The following is an 18,722-nucleotide window of genomic DNA, read 5'->3' on the forward strand; positions in this document are numbered from 1 at the left end:
ATGACAGGCTGGTTGCAGAAAGAAACGTTTTCTTCGCAGACTCATATATAATCTGACACAATCACAACTGTTCAAAGCATGCACATTGAAAAAGCATGACTATTGTGCTTCTACTGAAGCACTGTAGTGTGATGAGATTGCTTAAAGTTTTAAGTTTTGACAAGTGTTAAATAACACAAATGTAAAAAAAACGTTTATTGTTAGTAAAGAAGAAACAGAAGAAGAAACAGGGACAGTTGACAGCAACGCCGGTGGTTCTCCTTTGTTTACATACCAATGCTCACTATCCGTTTACAGTGTCATGTAGCACAATTACATTTTAATTCGGTGGAAAATTAAAAACGGCTCATCAAATATGAACATTTGGTTGGATTGCCTTTGGTTTATAGTATTTTAGGGAAAATGGTGAGACCCCAGAGACAATGGAGATTAAATAGGGTGACCAACCGTCCTCTTTTTTTTGTGCACTTGTTGACTTGTAAAACCTATATGACAGTTTTTATTTTACCGTTCATTAACCACACAGAGAAGGCATAGTTTAAATATGTTAAAGTTTTCTTTAAGTAAACAGTATTATTAAAGTTCTTTATGACTGGCACAAGTGTCCTCTTTTTTTGGAAACCAAAATATGGCCACCCTAGGTTAAATAACCCAACTTTGCTTAAATTAAACCAAAGAAAATAAATAAAAATGTGGCGACCATGGCAGTGATGCAGTAGTTTGTGGTGACTTTAGCAGACAGACGAGCAGAGACGCCGACACCTGAAGAAATCACTTGGATGAGCGACGTTTCTCACACTGAAAATGCTACGAATCAACTTTGTGGACTTTCCTTAATTGGATAATTGAGCGCTCACAAGACCTGCTGCAAGAGCCGATGTCTCCCCTGCACCAGCAAAGCTTTCTTTGCTTATGTACTAAAGGAGATATTGAAAATGTTTCCACACTGCATGATGTTTAGCAAGAGGAAACTTATCTGTTACGAGGATGAATCCCAGAGGGCTTGATTACTCGCCAGTGCTCTGTCTCCACACAAAGCGCAGATGGTAACTGATCTCAGAGCAGTGGAACCTGAGCCAGCCAGCAGCAGCTTGTCTGATTTATCAACAATACACAACCAGAAACATTTGTCGGTCTCTCAGCTTGCCAACCCACATCCCCATGAAATTAACGGGTGCTACATATTTCAGTGGGGTTCAAGTCAAGCAGAGTCCAGCGTGCTTCTGCAGAGAACAGCCACTGAAGCCACAAGATAGCAGTAATTTAAAGGATGGATGCAAACAAGGGAAAATCTTTAGAATGGAACAGTGTTAGGGATTAAAACCTTGGTAAGACTTGTACCTTTTGCCTTAGACAAACACAACCGTGTTGCAGGGACACGATACTTTCTTGTGTATGATGTATAAAACAGTGCAGTTTATTTCTCATCAAACAAATTCAAACCTGCATAGATCATTAGTATTAAAGTGAAGTGGACACCAAACTCAAAAACTGCCAGTCTATTTCAGTTTTTGGGCTCCAGGTTTGCATTCATGTTGCACATATATAAACATTATGCTTCCTTGCTGGTCTCAGACGAGCTGGGGAGGTCTGACAACTCAAAGATTCAAAATTCACACCATCAATAATAATTATCAACAGTCTGGTGTTTGACATGGAAAATGCTATTTTGTTGCAGTATTGTGGACGATCATGGCAGAAAAATTGTCAGTACAGATGAACCCTATTCCACTCCTAATATGTCTGTGGCTCCTTAAGCTCCATAAAAAGTCACAGTTTGGTATATTTCTTGGCTAATAATATGCTATACATTACAGCTTACATGAAAAGCACACTTCAAATAACCCTCCTCAATCTCAGACAGACAGGATCTTGAGATATAAAAAGAAAGAAAACCACTGATCTATAGCACCACTAGTGGTCAAAAGCATATACAACGGCCTTTAAACTCCTCTCCTTTAGCTGAACACAACTTCCCCCTATAAACATTAAGAAATACTCCATCTTATACATAAAGTTGTTTTTTTAACAAATAAAGATCAAATACAGAACAACAAATCTTTTTAATTAAATATTAAAAATGAACAATAAGGAGCTACTTGGCACTGCTCTAAGGCAGCGGTCCCCAACCTTTTTTGCACCACGGACCGGTTTATGCCCGACAATATTTTCACGGACCGGCCTTTAAGGTGTCGCGGATAAATACAACGAAATAAAACTAGTACCGGTACCGAAAAAAAGAAGATTTATTCATAACACACGTGAAAAGACCCAGGAAAACCGAGTTAACGATAAAAATGATAACAAAATAACGCTGAAAACCGATAAAAACCCTGAAAACCATACATTTCACACCTGAGCCTCAACTCTCGCGGCCCGGTACCAAACGACTCACGTGTCCGAGGCCCGGGGGTTGGGGACCGCTGCTCTAAGGCAAACAGTAGTAACTTACAAAGCAGTCATAACTCAAAGCAATTTAAAGACTAAAAACTAAAAAACACTTGTTGGACAAAGTTGCAAATTTCACACACCTACTGTCTCTGCTACAATAGAAGCATCAATGCAAAAAAACCCCAAACAAACAAACAAACAAAAAAAACAAACCTTAAAAATAGCAGATAAGATAAATACAAATTTTGGGAAAACATTATTTTGACAAATTTCCTTTAAAAGCCATAAAAAGTGCTATTGGTCACATTCTCCAAATAAGAGATTGCTGCAATGACTGAACTCATTTTGAATCAGAGTCCGATATAAAAACACAACAACTTAATTATTTGGTTAAAAATATTAGATGGATTTTTTTTCCTGAAAAATCTAAAAAAAAAAACCCAAAAACCCAGAAACATCAATTCTATTAAATTCTCTCAGGAAAGGTCAGTGAGGAGAAAGTGATGGAGAGTAGAGTCATCCACACCATCCTCTGCATGTTCCTGCAGTCTTTTGGTTCAGACAGTCCTTCAGTCCTGGTCTTGTTTTGGTTTAATTGACAGGCACCCCGAACATCCACCGAGTCCCTTCTCCTTTGTGTTGTAGTCAAAGCGAGGCAGAACAAGAACGCTGCCATCTGGATCGCCCTTACAGGCGCCACTGGTGGCTTCAGCCAGCGCTCTCTCCTCTTCCACAGACATGATGCTTTTCACCAAGCATGTGATGGCAGCGTCGATGTTGGTGTTGTCCTGGGGAGAGAAAGAGAGAGAGATAGGATGAAGCTGAAGGGTTGAAGAAGTTTCGATGGAGGTAGAAATAGTGAAATGTCTTAACAGTAAAATCCACCATATTGTCCATTTAAGTATTTAAGGGTTGTCTTTAGGCGCTTAATCACTCAGGAAAAACTTGGACGAATGACTAAAACTCGTCTTGTTTGGATTTAAAAGAGCTCTGGGTAATGACCCAAAGAAAGAGATAATGGACACAAGCAGCAGGAACAAGCTTTCTCTGAAGGGTGGCTGGGCTCAGCTTATTGATAGAGTTAGGAACTTGGTCATTTCATTTTGGTCAAAGGGAGCCAGCTAAGTGAGCCACTTCCTGTATGTCCCGGGGTAGACTTAGGACACACTGGTGTCCTAGGTCTACCCCAGGACCGGCTTGGGAATGTCTCAGTGCTTTGTCTCTAAGAGCTGGAGGAGGTGGCTGAGGACAGGGAGGTTTGGGCATCTCTGCGCACATGTCTGCAGAGTCCAGAACAGCTGGAAAAGGGTGCATTTTCAATAGAATGGTGACCTACTGGGAACCACAGCTTCAACTTCATTTTGTCCTAAATTTGCTTTGCATGATTTACAGTTGCCTTGGTGCAGCAAAGATTATCTAACAAGGAAGAGACACATTAGCAGTCACAAAGAAAACACAGATATACTTCCTGCAGACCCGAACAACAACAACAACAAACAATGCAAAGATGTGCAATAGAGAACGTGTTCATTTAAGCCATCACCACGTGGCTTCTTTTTTTAAAACGCAGCTTTCTTGAGTTCGAGAGATACCGCTTACCCAGTACGTTCTCTGTTCACAACTTTCCCTCTAACAGTACAAAATCCTAACACTATTGTGGGTTAAATCAGTCTACACAAAATCATGTGATTGCTTTAACAAGTTGCCACACTGTTCCTCTTATGCCAACTCATTTTGTTATTATTTATTACCAATTTGCTTTTTTTGAGTTTGTATTGCAGCCCTTTAGCAGCAATTCCTATTTTCTTGTGCGTGTTGTGAACTGTAGGGGGATGAAATATTTCTGTATGCTCGTTCATTTAATGGCAATAAAGATCTTCTCGTTCTAATCATTTAACTCCTTTCTCTTTCAGACCACCGTCTCTTTAAGGCAACTTTTTTCTGATTGGGTGCCCACTGGAAACAAAGGGTTTGAACAGCAGGGGGTGGAGCTTATGTGTGCCTGTGATGACCGTATTAGGGATTTCAGCTATTGCTGATGTTGAGTAAAAGAGTAAACAAACATTAAAATGGAGCATTCACGGTTGTCTGAATCCTGAGCTTTTGGCACGTACACTGAAACTTCATTACCTGAAACTCTGATAATCTTTAATGGGAGCAGCTACAGCTGAACATCTATATTAATCATTTTTCCATCGTAAAGGTGAAATATTTCAAATATTAACGTCTTTAAATAACTGATCAAATATTCTTTTTGTCTACAACATCTACTAAAAAAGGAAACTCACTAAAGTCTACTAGAGCACTCCTCATTTCCTGAGGTGGTGTGTGTGTGTGTGTCTCAACTTGTTTCTGTTATGTAACGGGTAAAAAGAGGACATGAGGCTTTGAAGGTTCTGTAAGGTGAAGAATGAAAAGCTGTGCTTCCAGCCTTCCACCTTTAATTTAAATAAATTGGATCAACAGATGAGCCACAGTAAGCGCCGTGTTCTCACTTTTTTTTCCTTTTAAGATTTAACTGAATTCCAAGTTTTTCTGTTGGTACTTTTAGCCGATACGAACTAATTGAATTCTGCGAGTTGGCAGCTACGAGAGCCAGCTGTGACTGAATCATGAAAACTTATATAACTGGATATTATGTGAACATGGCATTCACTATAACCTGATGTACCTAACTTCTTTTCTTCTAACAGCCTAGAAGAAGACATGCTTTATATTTGTAAGGGGCCAGTATGTAAATGAGACGGTGCTGACAACACTGTTTTCAACCCTGTACCCTCTGGGTGTCATCACCCCAGGTCAGACTGTGGGCTTTTGAAGCTTTGGGGTTGAATTGTTTCTTTGGTTGATAGATAATTTTTTAATCCCAATTGTTCAATTGTTACAGCAGCACATGCGTATTAAGCTTAATATTTTCTAGAGTATTTTAGTATTTTGTTTTTTCTTAATTAATTAAATATATTCCTCAGTTTTATTCATTCTGAATGTTTCCTGGATAACACAGCGAAGTTCTTCTAATTGTCGGTGGTTCTCCGTTTAGTTACAGTTCTCACTTCTTGTTTTATATTAATAGTTGTCTTGTCTCTAGAGTGTGTTTAGTTTTACTTCCCCTTCTGTCTCATTGTCTTAGATTACTGTCACCTGCCTCTTGTCACCCTTGCGAATACATAACAGTCTTCCTCTTAGTCTTTGTTAGCTTCCTCTATGCGCATTTTCCACTAAGTTTTGGATCGTGTTTGTGTTTCTGGTGGACTTTTCTGGTGGAAATTCAACAATGCAAAATAAAGCTTTACCTAAAACCAACCTCCATTTGGGTTCCAAACACTCATTTGATTCATGACACCAGGGCTAAGAAAAAATGAAGCCATCGCAGGCGTGCTATATGCTGCAGTTCCTGTAGTGGCCACTTGAGGCTGCCTCTAAAAGCGAGTCGGTCCCCATTGACTCCCATGGTAAAATGCACATGCGTGCAGCAGAAATAAACATTTTTACAGCCTTACATTACTAGCTGCCTACAACATTTTTTAAATTTCTCATTCAGTATTTATTGGTCAAAAAACAAAATTTTCCCCTGGATACAAACTTTGGTGACCGTTAAGTTACAAATGGGGACATACGCTGATCGTGGAAATCTGAAGAATTGGGATATAAGAAAACATTTTTTTCCTTTCTTTTTAAAAAAAACTTGATCATAATCATCAGAATGATAATGAGAATAATAACTGTATATGTGATGATAATCATACAAAGTTTTGTTAAGATTGGCACACCAGTTGTGGAAGCGATACACACAGACATATATACACATGCTAAACTATAAGCTTTACAGTAAGACAGGGGGTGTGGCTTGTTTATTGTGACCAAATCTAACACCCATTAAATGCTGACAGGAAGACAGAAACAGAAAATAATCTCATCTTGCCTTGGCAGAGGTTTCATACCAGTCGACAAATCCGTACTCTTTGGAGAAGTTCTCCAGTTTGGGCAGCTTGGGGCACAAACCATGACGCCGCTGGTCACATTTGTTGGCCAACAGAACAGCTGGAACTGGCCTCCCATTGCTGAGGGCAACCTAATGAATCCCAGAGGAAGATGGAAAAAGAAATGCAATGAAAATTTACGAAAATAATTCATGATGAAGCAACAAAGACCTGTCGAAGCTTCCAGTAGATGAGCCTCAATTTGAAGTGCTTCACTGTAATCTGCAGTTTGTGAAGGGATACAGCAGCATCAAGTGATGGCATCTGTCTGTTATGTTATGCCTATTTATTTATCTATATTGATATCAGAGAGGCATCAGGCTTGTAATACAGTGATAAAAAAAATAAATACTGATTTGGCTATCTATTACATAGTTGATAGGCAGAGGGCACTGAGAGTAAGATGACAATATAAAACGGATTGCTTGCAGGGATGGGCCTCTGTCTGCAGCCCCTGCTGAGCATTACAGTTTCAGCTCAATGTTTCAATGTTAAGCTGTAATGTATGCAAATGTGCTTTTCGTCAATCTTACAGCCCTCAAAGCATAATTTGTATTTGTTAAGAAGAAGCTCTAAGCCTCACCGAAGATCTTTGAACATAGTTAGCATCAAGCTGGAAAAACACTGTCGGTAATAAAGGAGACATTTCTCACAAGGAAACACACATATGCACACACTATATATAGCCTTGACTTGTGGTCTTTGTTTTATACTTGTTTTTCTTCTCCTTAATGTCTTTATTGAGGTCTCTTCTTTTTCAGTGAAAAAAAAAAGAAATACACCTCCAAATATAACTCTTTAACTGCTGGATGTGTAAAAGAAAACAAAACAACTTCACTTTTGTGTAAAGTACTTCTACTGCTTTGAAGTGGCAAATGAAATCAGTCAGTCAGTCAGCTGTCTGTCATTTGATACTAAGCTGACAGTAAGCTGGTCATTTGAGGACTGCTTCCTCATGACCAAACTGGAAAATAGCCCAGATTAGCAAACGGGGATTCTGGGGATTAGAGGAAATCAAGAAAAAACTAAATAAAAAATGAACACACAAAAATGTACAAAAGTTTATTTCCCATTATTTTTAGATCTTGAATACATATATTATCAAAACATATATATCGTAACAAAATGATATGTGTAGAATACAACTGTCTTTATCCCACCTGCTGCGTTCTCCCTGACATTGCTGAGTCACAAACTAGGCTAGCTATCCTGAATACAGTACTTCCAAAATGAATTAAACAAGGAAAAGTGAGGTAAAAAACAAAACAAAAAAAACCTCCACCACCAACAACAGGAAAACAGAAAAGGGGATGCACAACTATTGAGAAACCACTTTTTTTTTTTTTTTTGGCTAAATCAGGATGAAAACACAACATTTAACTTTAAGCAGTGGCTTTCCACCAACGCAAACAAGGCAGGCAATTGTTCAGTAAAATATAAAAATAGACATCAATTAAAGCCAAAGTAAAGTGACCACTCTTCTATCTCAGACAGTGCTCTGTCATAAAGCTTCTCCTGTCGCTTGTTTGCATCTATCGTTTAAATTGTTGACATCTTGTTGACACAGTTGACCACAGTCTCTGGAAGCAGGCTCAACTCTGCTTGGCTTAGGTTCCACTGAAATATGAAATATGCAGTGCATCAGTTTTACAGGCATAGGTATCCTGCCAACAATGGCTAGAGGTTTTCAAGCTGCGAGACAAAGCACATGCATACTGTGGAGAAATGTTGGTCTTTCACTTTGACCTGATATGCTGCCTCTAACTCTGCTTTCACTGATCTAAGATCAGTTACAATCTGCAAAGTGAAATAGAACCAAGACTAGCAAGTAAACAAGCTTCTGTGATTTATCATCTTAAGTTAAAAGAAAAACATGAAAAAAAAATTTTTCTTATTTATTTTTCATATAATATAAGCTTCTAGTGAAAGCTATAAGGTGCCTTTTTTTAAGTAAGGTCTCTCCAGTGTGCATGATTGTGCGCATTCCAGTATCACATGTTTAATTATTAGAGAAAGAGGAAACAAAGCCTAGTGACTTGATCTGGGCTTGTCCGTTTAACCTGTTGAGCATGAGCCCCCAAACAAACCATTAGTTATGCTAGACTCTGGTTAATAAACTACATTAAGATTATGTACAACCCAAATTCCAAAAAGTAGGGATGCTGTGTAACAAGATTTGCTTATTGTGAATCCGGTGGCAGCAACATGTCTCGAAAAAGTTGGGATGTGTGCAGCAAAAGACTAGAAAGGAAGAGCTGAAGGAATATTTTGCAGCTAATTAGGTTTGCTGCCAACAGGTTGGTCACATGATTGAGTAGAAAAAAGAGGCAGAGTTTTTCAGAAGTAAATATGAGCAGAGGTTCATGGGTTTTTCTTTGTTTTGCTGTTGTTTTTATTAACATTTTAAAATGTTCCAACTTTTTCAGAAAGTCTGATTTACTTCAATCCTACAACAATATTAGATTTTTCACCCTGATTCATGCAAATTTATTTGCCCCAGCCCCAAGTTTGTAGATTTTTATTCAGAGCAAAGAAATACATTTCTTAAAACTTTTTAAACTGCACTCATTTCCTCCTTCACAAAATCCTTGTGGTGGGGCGTGGCTTGCTGTGCCATGCAGGGAGGGCGGACGCACCTGCGTGGCATCCGCAAACATGCCCGCTGACTACAACAAGTGCGAGTGGTGGTGTATTGTGGTGTGATGCATCTGCGGCTGACAGCTGAGAGCTGCAGCCGCGGTCAATAAAGATGGCTCAAAACTATGACCTGTGGACTCAACGTGCCTTATTCCCACTAGGGCTGCCACGATTAGTCGATTAGTCACGATTACGACTAATTTAATAGTCGACACGTCGTTTGAAGCTTTGTAAGATCCCAAAAGATGCAGGGATAAGTAGTAGGATTTAAGAATGTAATAATGGACTGAAAAAGAAGATGGCAGCACTGCATGTCCAGGGATGCCCGCTGCCATTAAACCCCAAAGAAGAAGAAGCAGTGTCCGGTTTCATAGCTGTGTCCAAATTTAGCGGCCGCATCCTTCGGAGGCCGCATTTGTAGGCCAATTACGTTACAGCAACACGGCGAAGCATGCCCAAATTCGAAGACTCCCCCAAACACGGCCCAAAAATGCGTCCTTCATTTCTCCAGTTATGAAGGATGGGTCGGGTGTATGCTTCGTGGCCCAAACAATCCCAGAATTCATAGCGCGGCCCAGCCAATTCCAGTTTTCAACAATGGCGGCAGCTAGTTAGTTTTAATATATTTTTTTTTCTCTTTTTTTTTTTAAATGTTAAACTTTATTAAGAAACCGTATACAGAACATGTATACAATCAGAACAAAATTAACATATGCCAGGGGGTGTAATACAAAGAATTACATACATTCAAATAATTTGTAATTACTACAAATAGTAATAGTTTTCATAGCCTTTTTGTTAAGTGATCCACTAATCAATTTTATGTAACATAAAACATCATTATAGTAATGTTTAAAATTAGGTTTTTTGTTACTGTATTTGCATTTGTGAAAATAAAATTTAGCTAAGATAACTAACAAGTTTAGTTAGTTTTAATATTACTCTTATAGGGCTTTGGAGCGTGATGTCATGGGGGTGGGCGTGGAAAGGATTTTGGCCTGATGCGCCATTTTCCCGGTCCAAACAAAGCGCAAGCGACAAAGGAGCGAAAGCACACACAACAGCCATGGTTCGTACTTGCTGCGTGGTCAGCTGCAATGTTCGATCGCACAACCGGCAAGAGAATAAGCTTAAAAAGGGTTTGTCTTTTTATTCTTTCCCAACCTGGAAGCAACATGAGGCAGCTCATATAGCGGACCTTACCAAACGAAGGCATCTAGCCTGGATAGCAGCCGTGAGACGAGCTGGTATCCAGTTCGCTTCCATGTCCAGATATCACTTAACTTACCGGACAATTTCATTCCGGTAAGTTCTATATATGTTCATATCACTCTTTATAGCTTAATAATATGATCGTTGGTGGTCTCGGAGGTTATAGAAATTGCGAACAAACATCGAATGGAGTGACTTTGCAGACATACGTGCTATGTAACGATTTGCTAATTCTTTCTCACAACTTTTGGGAAGCCTGCCTATGAAATGGCTGTAATATCTTGCCCGATTATCAATGTGGTCGTTTGCATCAACTTTACAATTGTGGGCACATAATATGACAACGAGATTTTAGCAGTTCATTGATAAATGTATAACATCAACTGTGGTAGGGGGTGAACCATGGCCATTACACTCGATGCACTCCAGCGATTTGTAATTACAAAACTGGTTCGCAGTGTAAGCGCTTACTCCACAAACAAGATATGTGAAGATATCGGGGTAGGACAGTGGCGGTAAGTCGTCTGGGTCTTTATTCCACTGCCATATTTCATATGGGTCCACATTTGCGATGCACTCTGGACGTAATAGGTCTCTATACCATCCGTTTTCTTTTGAGCTGCTTTTAAGCATGTTTCTTGTCGTCGTTGTTCCAACACACTGTGTTTGTTTTGATTTATGGACCCGGAAAATGGCACCGCGCTCCCACAATACATTGCGACGTGACGTCAACTCCTAAGCCCTATTATTCTTTCTGCTTCACAAAATAAACTTTTAACATATTTTCAGGCGAGAATGTAGCTGTGCAAACTTCAAATATCTGCTCGGTTTATCAAGACACCACATATCTGCAAAAGCGCTCCGACGTTTTCAGAGACGTCTGTTACCCACCAGCTCGACAGCTAGAGGGTTCAAGGGTCACTAGAGCCGGTGAGAACACCGGACTCCCAGCACATCATTTTCAACCCCCCCGCGGTGTTTCGCTACTCAGGTTGAACATGATATGCACTCAGATAATTTAAAAATGTTATTGTTTGGCTTTTTTCAGTGTTTTATTTGTTCCTCAGTAAATCGGTTTGGCTGAGATTAAAGTTATAGTTTTACACAGCTGAATAAACGTCAAACAGAGAACTGATTAAACAGAAGTGTGAGATGGGAGAGAATTTACTCCAGTGTCCTGTTATACTTTACATGGAAAGAACAGACGGCCGAGTTTATTAAACTCCACCGAGACAATCTGCAAATTTCGTTAAACTTTAATAAACTATCATCTTGTCTTTATTTTTAGTTAGCACATACTGTACCTTAAACACTTAAAGCTGTAAGCTAATGATAGTTATCTAAGAGCAGATGCTGCTGGTGCAATAAGCTGTAGTTTTACGTCCAATAGACGCATGATCTGATTAGTCGACTAATCGCAAAAATAATCGGTGACTAGTCGACTATCAAAATAATCGTTTGTGGCAGCCCTAATTCCCACCACACTCCTCTTCTCAATTCTCCACCTCCTTCATCTCTGATTTTTTACCTTTGAGTCCAGGTCTCCTTTCCATTTAAGGATGGCCTGAAACGTGGACAGCCGGGTCATGTCGAAGACGACGAGCGCACCCACGGCCTCTCTGTAGTACACACGGGTCATGTTGCCATATCGTTCCTGCCCTTTTTAAAGAAAACAGAAGACAAACCCAGGCCAATGTTAATTTACAGACGAGACTTTTTAAAAAAAAAAATTTAAAGCAGAAAAATAGAAAAAAAAGGAGAGAAGAACGGGAGCAACGGTGAACAGACAACGCTGCTTCTGTAAGAAAGCACACAGCGCCAAAAAAGACAAAGCAGAGGGAGGTACATAAACAAATATACAATTTTGCTATGTGTTCGCAGCATATGATAGGATATGAGTGACTGTGTGTTTGACACAGACCATACTTGAAAAATGAGTTTGAGAGATCGCAATGTTACAGACCCGCACCTAGCAGAGAGGTAGAAAGTGAGTAAAACTAGAGGGGAGAAATGTGACATGAGCCAGAGACCGTGCTTATCAATGCTTATCCCTAAAAGCCTTGGTCTCTAAGTTTTACGTAAAATTGAAAGGCAGTCTGCGCTGCCACGCAGCCCCGCCTACCTACCTCTGGGTAGTGCTCCTGCCTCCAAAGATCCTACATGTACGGTGATGTGTGGTGAGATGTGACTATGGTGTCATTAAAAAGGGAGAAACAGATGACCGCACACCACACCCAGCAAAGCCACTTGAATGGTCCAACCCGTCCTATTTGTGTGAGTGATGTGTTGTCAGAGGAAGCGGGGGAAGGAGAGGACTAGGCCTGGAGGAGAGAGCCAGCAAAGCACCCCCCATTTCGAGGAGGCGAGGAACAGCAGATCCGGGACTCATGTTGACTGGAACCCCACACAGCAGCCCCCACTGCAAAGAGTAGTCCAGCTGGATTTCTCAAAGCCCAGCACGAGCACCTCACTCAACCAACAATGAAGACAAAAAAGCACAACAGACCAGCCAGAGTCTGACATACGCCACAGCACCAAGCCATCTAAAGTGATGATAGCTTGGGTGATCACATCAGTTTCTGAGGGTCACACCATTAATACCAAAACTGGTCACTTTTCATAATAATAACTAACATCTTTGCCAGTATCAAACATTTAACCCTAGTTTCCCAGCACAATAAGACACTTTTTTTGTATACAGGAACTGCATATGTTCTTCTCACTGCTGACAGACACACACACTTGTTAAAAAAATGTTGCAAATGAGAGAAGCATGTGTGTGAACATTTAAGTCTCTATCCTGGAAACTAACTTGCTCCACATGATCCCAATATACCAGTGAATCAGCAGTGGAGCATCTGACACACACAGACACACAACCCTGCGCATGCGCCCAAACACCGAGCACACAAACTGTCTCCTAAAAGCAGATGGTACCTTTCCCTTTTTTTCTGCACACCATCTGATCAGTACTAATAGTATGAGGTCAAAGGTCAACACCACCAATGACCAATGTTTTCAGAATTTAAAATAAGCAAGTCCGGCAATCTAAAAACCAGGAGACCGTGTTCACTCAAAGGTAAATGTACACATGATCATTATTTTTTGTATATAACAGTTTATGTAAATAGACCAGAACATGTGTAATATCCTTTTATTTTTTGTTGTTGTGCTCCTACGAGACTGACATCGCTCTTGCATCCTATGTGTATAATGCGACAGGCAGAGTCAACACCACGTGAGAGCTCCACCCAACAGGCAGCTCATACGCCCCTCTGCATTTAATCAGCGTTATCATTAATATCTAAATCTCTTCCACAGCGTGTCTTTTCCCCGCCTTCCCCCTCACCCCCAGCAGATGGCCGCCGGTCCCTGAGTCTGGTTCTGCTGGACATTTCTTCTTGTTAAAAGGGAGTTTTTCTTTCCTTCTGTTGCCAAAATGCTAGATCATGGGGGTGTCATCTGATTGTTGGCTCCTATGGATTGGAACCAGCATGGAAAGCAAACATGACAACTAAAAACAAAACAAAGACAACAACAATAATAACATCTGTCTATCACACACAACGCCTACTATGTTAAAGTAATAAACACCATGTTTTTTTGTGGGTGAGGAAAGTCGTGATGTCACCATATCAGAAACGAAAACACAAAAAGAAGACATTATAACTTATAAAAAAATGACTATACAGAGAGAACATCTATGTAAAAGCACTCTGTGAAGGCTGACCTAAAAAGAACGTACACCAACTCACATTTTTTTATCTTGACATTTGTAACTATAAAACATTCAAATGGGAAAATGCAAAAACTTTGTGACTTGAAAATGCTCCTCGTGACCCTGAACAACCGGCTTCCCTATATTAAGAAAAGCCAGCACAGAACAGCTGTACGGTCACCACATCCACACCGTGAGGACAACATGCCGGCTGTTTGTGTGACCGCAGCAGCTTCATTGTCGTTTAGCAGCAAGTCGTGACCTGCCTCGCTGCTAAAGTCCGCCTAGAAAACAGCCTCAGCCGGACCTTTTCATTTAAATGATAACTCTTATCAGCTGGCACGTCACTCAGCACACACAGTGTGTGTGTCTTTGTGTGTCTGTGTGTGTGAGAGGGAGACAGCAGTGAGACCGGAAAGAAAGGAGTTCCCAAAAAATCTAATTACATGCAATTAAAGAGACACATGGGAGGGTTTTATAAGCTGAATACAGAGAGCTTGTTATGTGCCTCTGCAGGAATGATGGCTGACCACATTTTTTTTTCAAGGCCACTTCTCAAATTGTGCAACATAATTGTTAGATGCATCAGCAAAAAGCAGCTGAAGAGTGTGAAAATGCAGATTACTGCACGTTTGTTCTGGGGTTTACTGCTTACTTGCATTGAGCACAGTACAGATGCATTTGCTTAACTTTGAGCGAGTTTGTTTATATGTATAGTGGTACTTAACTTTTACAAAGTACTTTCTAACAGATGCCTGACGCTGTCACATGTTGGCTTACTCTTGCAGCATCGGCATACGCCACAGCTCCAGGAGCAGCATACCACTGACCACTCTGTGATCTCCGAGCTTCTGGGAATTTACTCAACTTGACTTTAAGATTCTGTTGCTTTTATGCTGCATTATGCTTCTGATGTCAGAGGAAAGTGTCTCTAAATTCACAGGGGAAGTAAACACAGTTATCTCCCCCTCAGCCATCTACAACATGACATGTTGCAGAACCAGAAGTGAAACATGTAATTCACCTAATAAATGTGTTTGAGGGACTCGTTGAAGATATCTGTACTTATTATGAATGGAAGACGTCTGCTTATAAAGAGTGCATCTTTGTACGGGAGTACGTTTTGACATTTGTGCCATTTTAAAAGAAAGAGTCTGACTGCGTGATAATCATGCAGGACAAAAAAAATGCACACTGCAAGTTCGGAAATATTCTAAGATTATTGATTAAGTAACAAAACCCATCTTCTTCTTCTGTTGTTACAATAGATAATCTGCATCCTCATCTATTACAATGATCCTCCTTCATCACATCCATGAAGCTCCTCTGTGGCCCTCCTGCTTTGTCCAGTATATCCAGTGTCCCTCTCCTGCACATGTCCAAACCATCTCGGTCTTGTCTCTCTAACTGTGTCTCTGTCTTATACACATTGTTTACAGGCTTGAACTTTCCTAAAGATGTTTTTTTCCCTAGAATTTACCCAGAACAGGTGCACGTATCCATTGCAGTTCTATTAGACATCTTTAACCTGCCAACTTCCTCACATCCACACGAGGATGAGGAACAGGAAGAGGTGAGCAAGCTGGCAGGTTGAAGAATCTGTGTACCAGACTCTTCTTGGGTGCGACGGCAGCAACTAATGTCTTGTGTGTCCTGCCGTGTGCTGTGTTCAAGACACTCTACTGTAAGTAATCCTGACCCGACTGTCCCAAAATGACCCCCAAGCTTATGGATGAAGACGGCTGCACGTGACTATGACCCTCACACTGCTCTCTCTATCTCTATGTCATGTTTAGTCAGTGGTGGATGACGTGACGTGGTCAGTCCCTTTGCTTTCACTGCAGCAGTACGCCTTCAGATTCGTGGGCTCGTATTATTGGGTTACAAGTACTTATGCAGTTCTGAGTAAACATCAGTCTGCTGTTGCAGCTGGTGAAAGGGGAACTCGGCCAAGGTCATGTTTTCAGTGCTATTTGTCTGCATGCCTGTGGAGCAACAGGTTCTTCGGAGGATTTGTAAAGGAAGTCCTTATGAAATGCGGGTCCTGTATACGTTGCACATTACTGGTTACATCTTTCTATAGTCGCTGTAGGTCGAGCAACGCTATATTACAGATAATGCATGCAGCCCAACTCTCTTATTACCTCCTTACTTGTTGTCCGTACTTGCACTGGTCTCTATTTCTTGTTCTAACTGCACTTTGTGTGCACCACGGACCCTGAGCTTCATACTTTCGTCTCTCTGTGTACTTGTATGTGGTTGAGTTGACAGTAGAGTTCACTTTGGCATTACTGATATAGAGCTTTGACCTTTGAGCCTCGATGGACGTTTGAAGCTTGCATAATTCTGAGGGACACAGAGTCCCCCCCCCCCCCCCTTTTTTTTTTAAAAACACAACGCCACAAGGTGGAGTTAACTTTTTATTGGTTTGCTGAGGTCATTAGGAGCCGATTTTCATGCAACTTTGTAGCAACATGGTGCATGCGCAAAGGAACAGCTCGATAAAATTTGGTGTGGATCTGACGTGTTTTGGAAAAATATCCAGATATTTACGTTGGGTTTGGTTGAGTGGAGAGTTGTCATCTGCATCTACTACTAAAAACCTTTCGTGATAGTGTTTCTTGAGTGGGTGAGTGAGTGAGCATTAACCTGTACAGCGGTGTGTCATTCCAATCACAAAACAATAACAGTATGATTCACGTACCGGCGATGTCCCACAGCTGCAGCCTCACCACTGTTTTGTGGTCCCAGTTGAGCACTTTGAGTGCGAAGTCCACTCCGATGGTGGCCCGGTAATGCTGGGAGAACACCTGGTGGACGTAACGCTTTATGATGGACGTTTTGCCAACTCCCAGGTCGCCGATCACCAAAACTTTGAGCAGGCGTTCGCGCTGCATGATTACTGAAGACCCCGGTTACGAATTCCGCGTGAACGAGACGTGCAAAAACTGCGAAGAGTGTCACGCTTTTAAATAGTGGATTCTCGCATAAAAACAAACACCATCGAGAACTCCCCGAGAGCAACTTTGAAGCGCAATAAGGTTTTTAAAACAGGTTTTCGCAAATAAATAAAACAGAACGCGCTATTAAAGTAGATCAGGCGCAAATGACAACAAGTGCGCATATCTTAATGTTCATGTTAAAAGTTATAAATGAAAGCGAGTGTGCCCGAGAGCCGCAGATGCACAAGGGGAGGCGGCACAGGAGTGATCTCATGTAACAGTCCACAGCTGATGACTGCTGACCTCGATGACGTCCCGGGACGCTGGTGCTCACATCTCCGTGGCCGCTCTATGTCCCGGCCAAACACCCACGAGCTGTTTCACAATTTAAACAGTGAAATGGAAAAGAAGAAGATCACGCTTTACGTAAAACTCTGATGAGATAAGGACGAGAAAAAACGAGGCGCTGTTATCTGATGAGTCTGCGGTCTGTGCGCGCTTCTGCAGCAGTTTGCTCTACTGCCACGACTTCAGAGAACAAACTGCGTTTCTGACAGCAGCTCACTGTCTTATAAAGTCACGCCCACATACTGCCAGTGTGTGTGTGTGTGTGTGTGTGTGTGTGTGTGTACTTTTCAAACGCACAGCGCGCATATTAAACGCTGTGATGTGCAGAGGTTGGACACACAAACAGGAACAGTTCTGAGGCACTCTGACACCTTCTTCGGTCTAAGTTTAGTTTCCTCTGCTGTCATTGTACTCGCCCTATCTGTTGGTCTTTGCTCAGGGGAGCTCAGTGGTTTTACATGAAGTGCTATTTACTTAAAATGACTCAGTAAACCAGCAGAAAATACAGCGAACAAGTTCAGAAGGTGCAGGCAGTGTGTTAAAAGCTTGGTGGATGGGACAGTGCAAAAGTATGAGACGAGGAGTGAGCAGAGGGAACTTTCAGATCCAGGGCTGAGGGTTTTCATCAGCTTGACTTTGTTTTCTATGAGTAGGTTTGGCTTTAAGTCAGCAGAGTCCGGGGTTACAGGTGCATCGTTCTCCTGTTTTAGTGTCGCTTCAGGCTGAATTCTTTTTGTGCTTGCAGATCACTTAGATCCTTTTTTGCACGGAAACATGTTTGAAATAAATTATAAATCCTCCAAGCCAAACACAAACCAGCGCGTTACTTAACATGCTGTGCTCCCTCTGCTGACTGGAGTCTACCATGGGACAGCAGCTCTGGGTTTCTGGGGGCTGATTGGGTGACTGGGCTGATTTGTCACACAGATTTGGGAAACACTTACAGTATTTTCTGTGTTTAGCAGGTAGTTAGTTTAAGGATCCCAGATAACTGGAGGCTCAGCCTGTCTCAGTTTATTCTGCTTGATCACCGGTCAGCTGTGCCTCGGGTGGAAGAGCCGATCATCTAACAAGCAGAAGGTCAGCGGATCCCTGATGACTGATGGTCACATTGAAGAATTCTTGGGAAAGATACTGAACCCCGAGTTTCCCCTGAAGCATCAATCAGAGTTTGAGTGTGTGTGTGAATGTTGGATAAAGCCATGGATTAAAAACTCTGTATGAATGGGACTTGCAGTAGAAATCACTTTGCACCCAACTGAGTAGAAAGGCAGTGTGTGAGTAACTATCCAGTCAAGCTGCGTCTCTCTACAGTCAGCAGGTGAGCTGTTGTTTACATCTCCTAGCCACGAGGACTCCCGTCTTTACAATCCCACATCAGCTCTGTGACATTTCAGTCAGACCTCTATCACATTTTCCCTTTTGTTTTCTGTGCCCACATTTAAAAAGCACCTGACCCACGCAGCACAATCACTCTTTAAATCAGCTGCTGTG

At 41.3% G+C, this 18,722-nt stretch overlaps 1 protein-coding gene across 1 annotated transcript; it reads right to left on the reverse strand.

Annotated features, from left to right (window-relative positions):
- Positions 1 to 206: 206 nt before the first annotated feature.
- LOC147335257 (ras-related protein Rab-38) lies at positions 207 to 17,404 on the reverse strand. Its single transcript, XM_086277305.1, has 4 exons — positions 16,643 to 17,404; positions 11,749 to 11,879; positions 6,314 to 6,463; positions 207 to 3,179 (listed from the first exon to the last, which is right to left on the reverse strand). The coding sequence occupies exons 1-4, from the start codon at positions 16,833 to 16,835 to the stop codon at positions 2,961 to 2,963; spliced, it is 693 nt and encodes a 230-aa protein (XP_086133431.1). The 5' UTR covers positions 16,836 to 17,404; the 3' UTR covers positions 207 to 2,960.
- Positions 17,405 to 18,722: the final 1,318 nt, after the last annotated feature.

This window comes from Aulonocara sp. 'chitande type north' Nkhata Bay, linkage group LG3 (genome assembly GCF_057382095.1).
Source record: "Aulonocara sp. 'chitande type north' Nkhata Bay isolate Kocher_YH1m ecotype deep benthic linkage group LG3, A_spYH_male_GT1.1, whole genome shotgun sequence".
Taxonomy (NCBI): domain Eukaryota; kingdom Metazoa; phylum Chordata; class Actinopteri; order Cichliformes; family Cichlidae; genus Aulonocara; species Aulonocara sp. 'chitande type north' Nkhata Bay.

Bases quoted from the DNA above. Each gene is read 5' to 3' on its own strand.
- LOC147335257 (XM_086277305.1), bottom strand. From the start codon at position 16,835: ATGCAGCGCGAACGCCTGCTCAAAGTTTTGGTGATCGGCGACCTGGGA. The intron at 11,880-16,642 runs GTACGTGAATCA...TTCTTTAAAAAG, and splicing joins GCAGCTGTGGGACATCGCCG to GGCAGGAACGATATGGCAAC. The intron at 3,180-6,313 runs GCAAGATGAGAT...TTCTCTCCCCAG, and splicing joins GGTATGAAACCTCTGCCAAG to GACAACACCAACATCGACGC.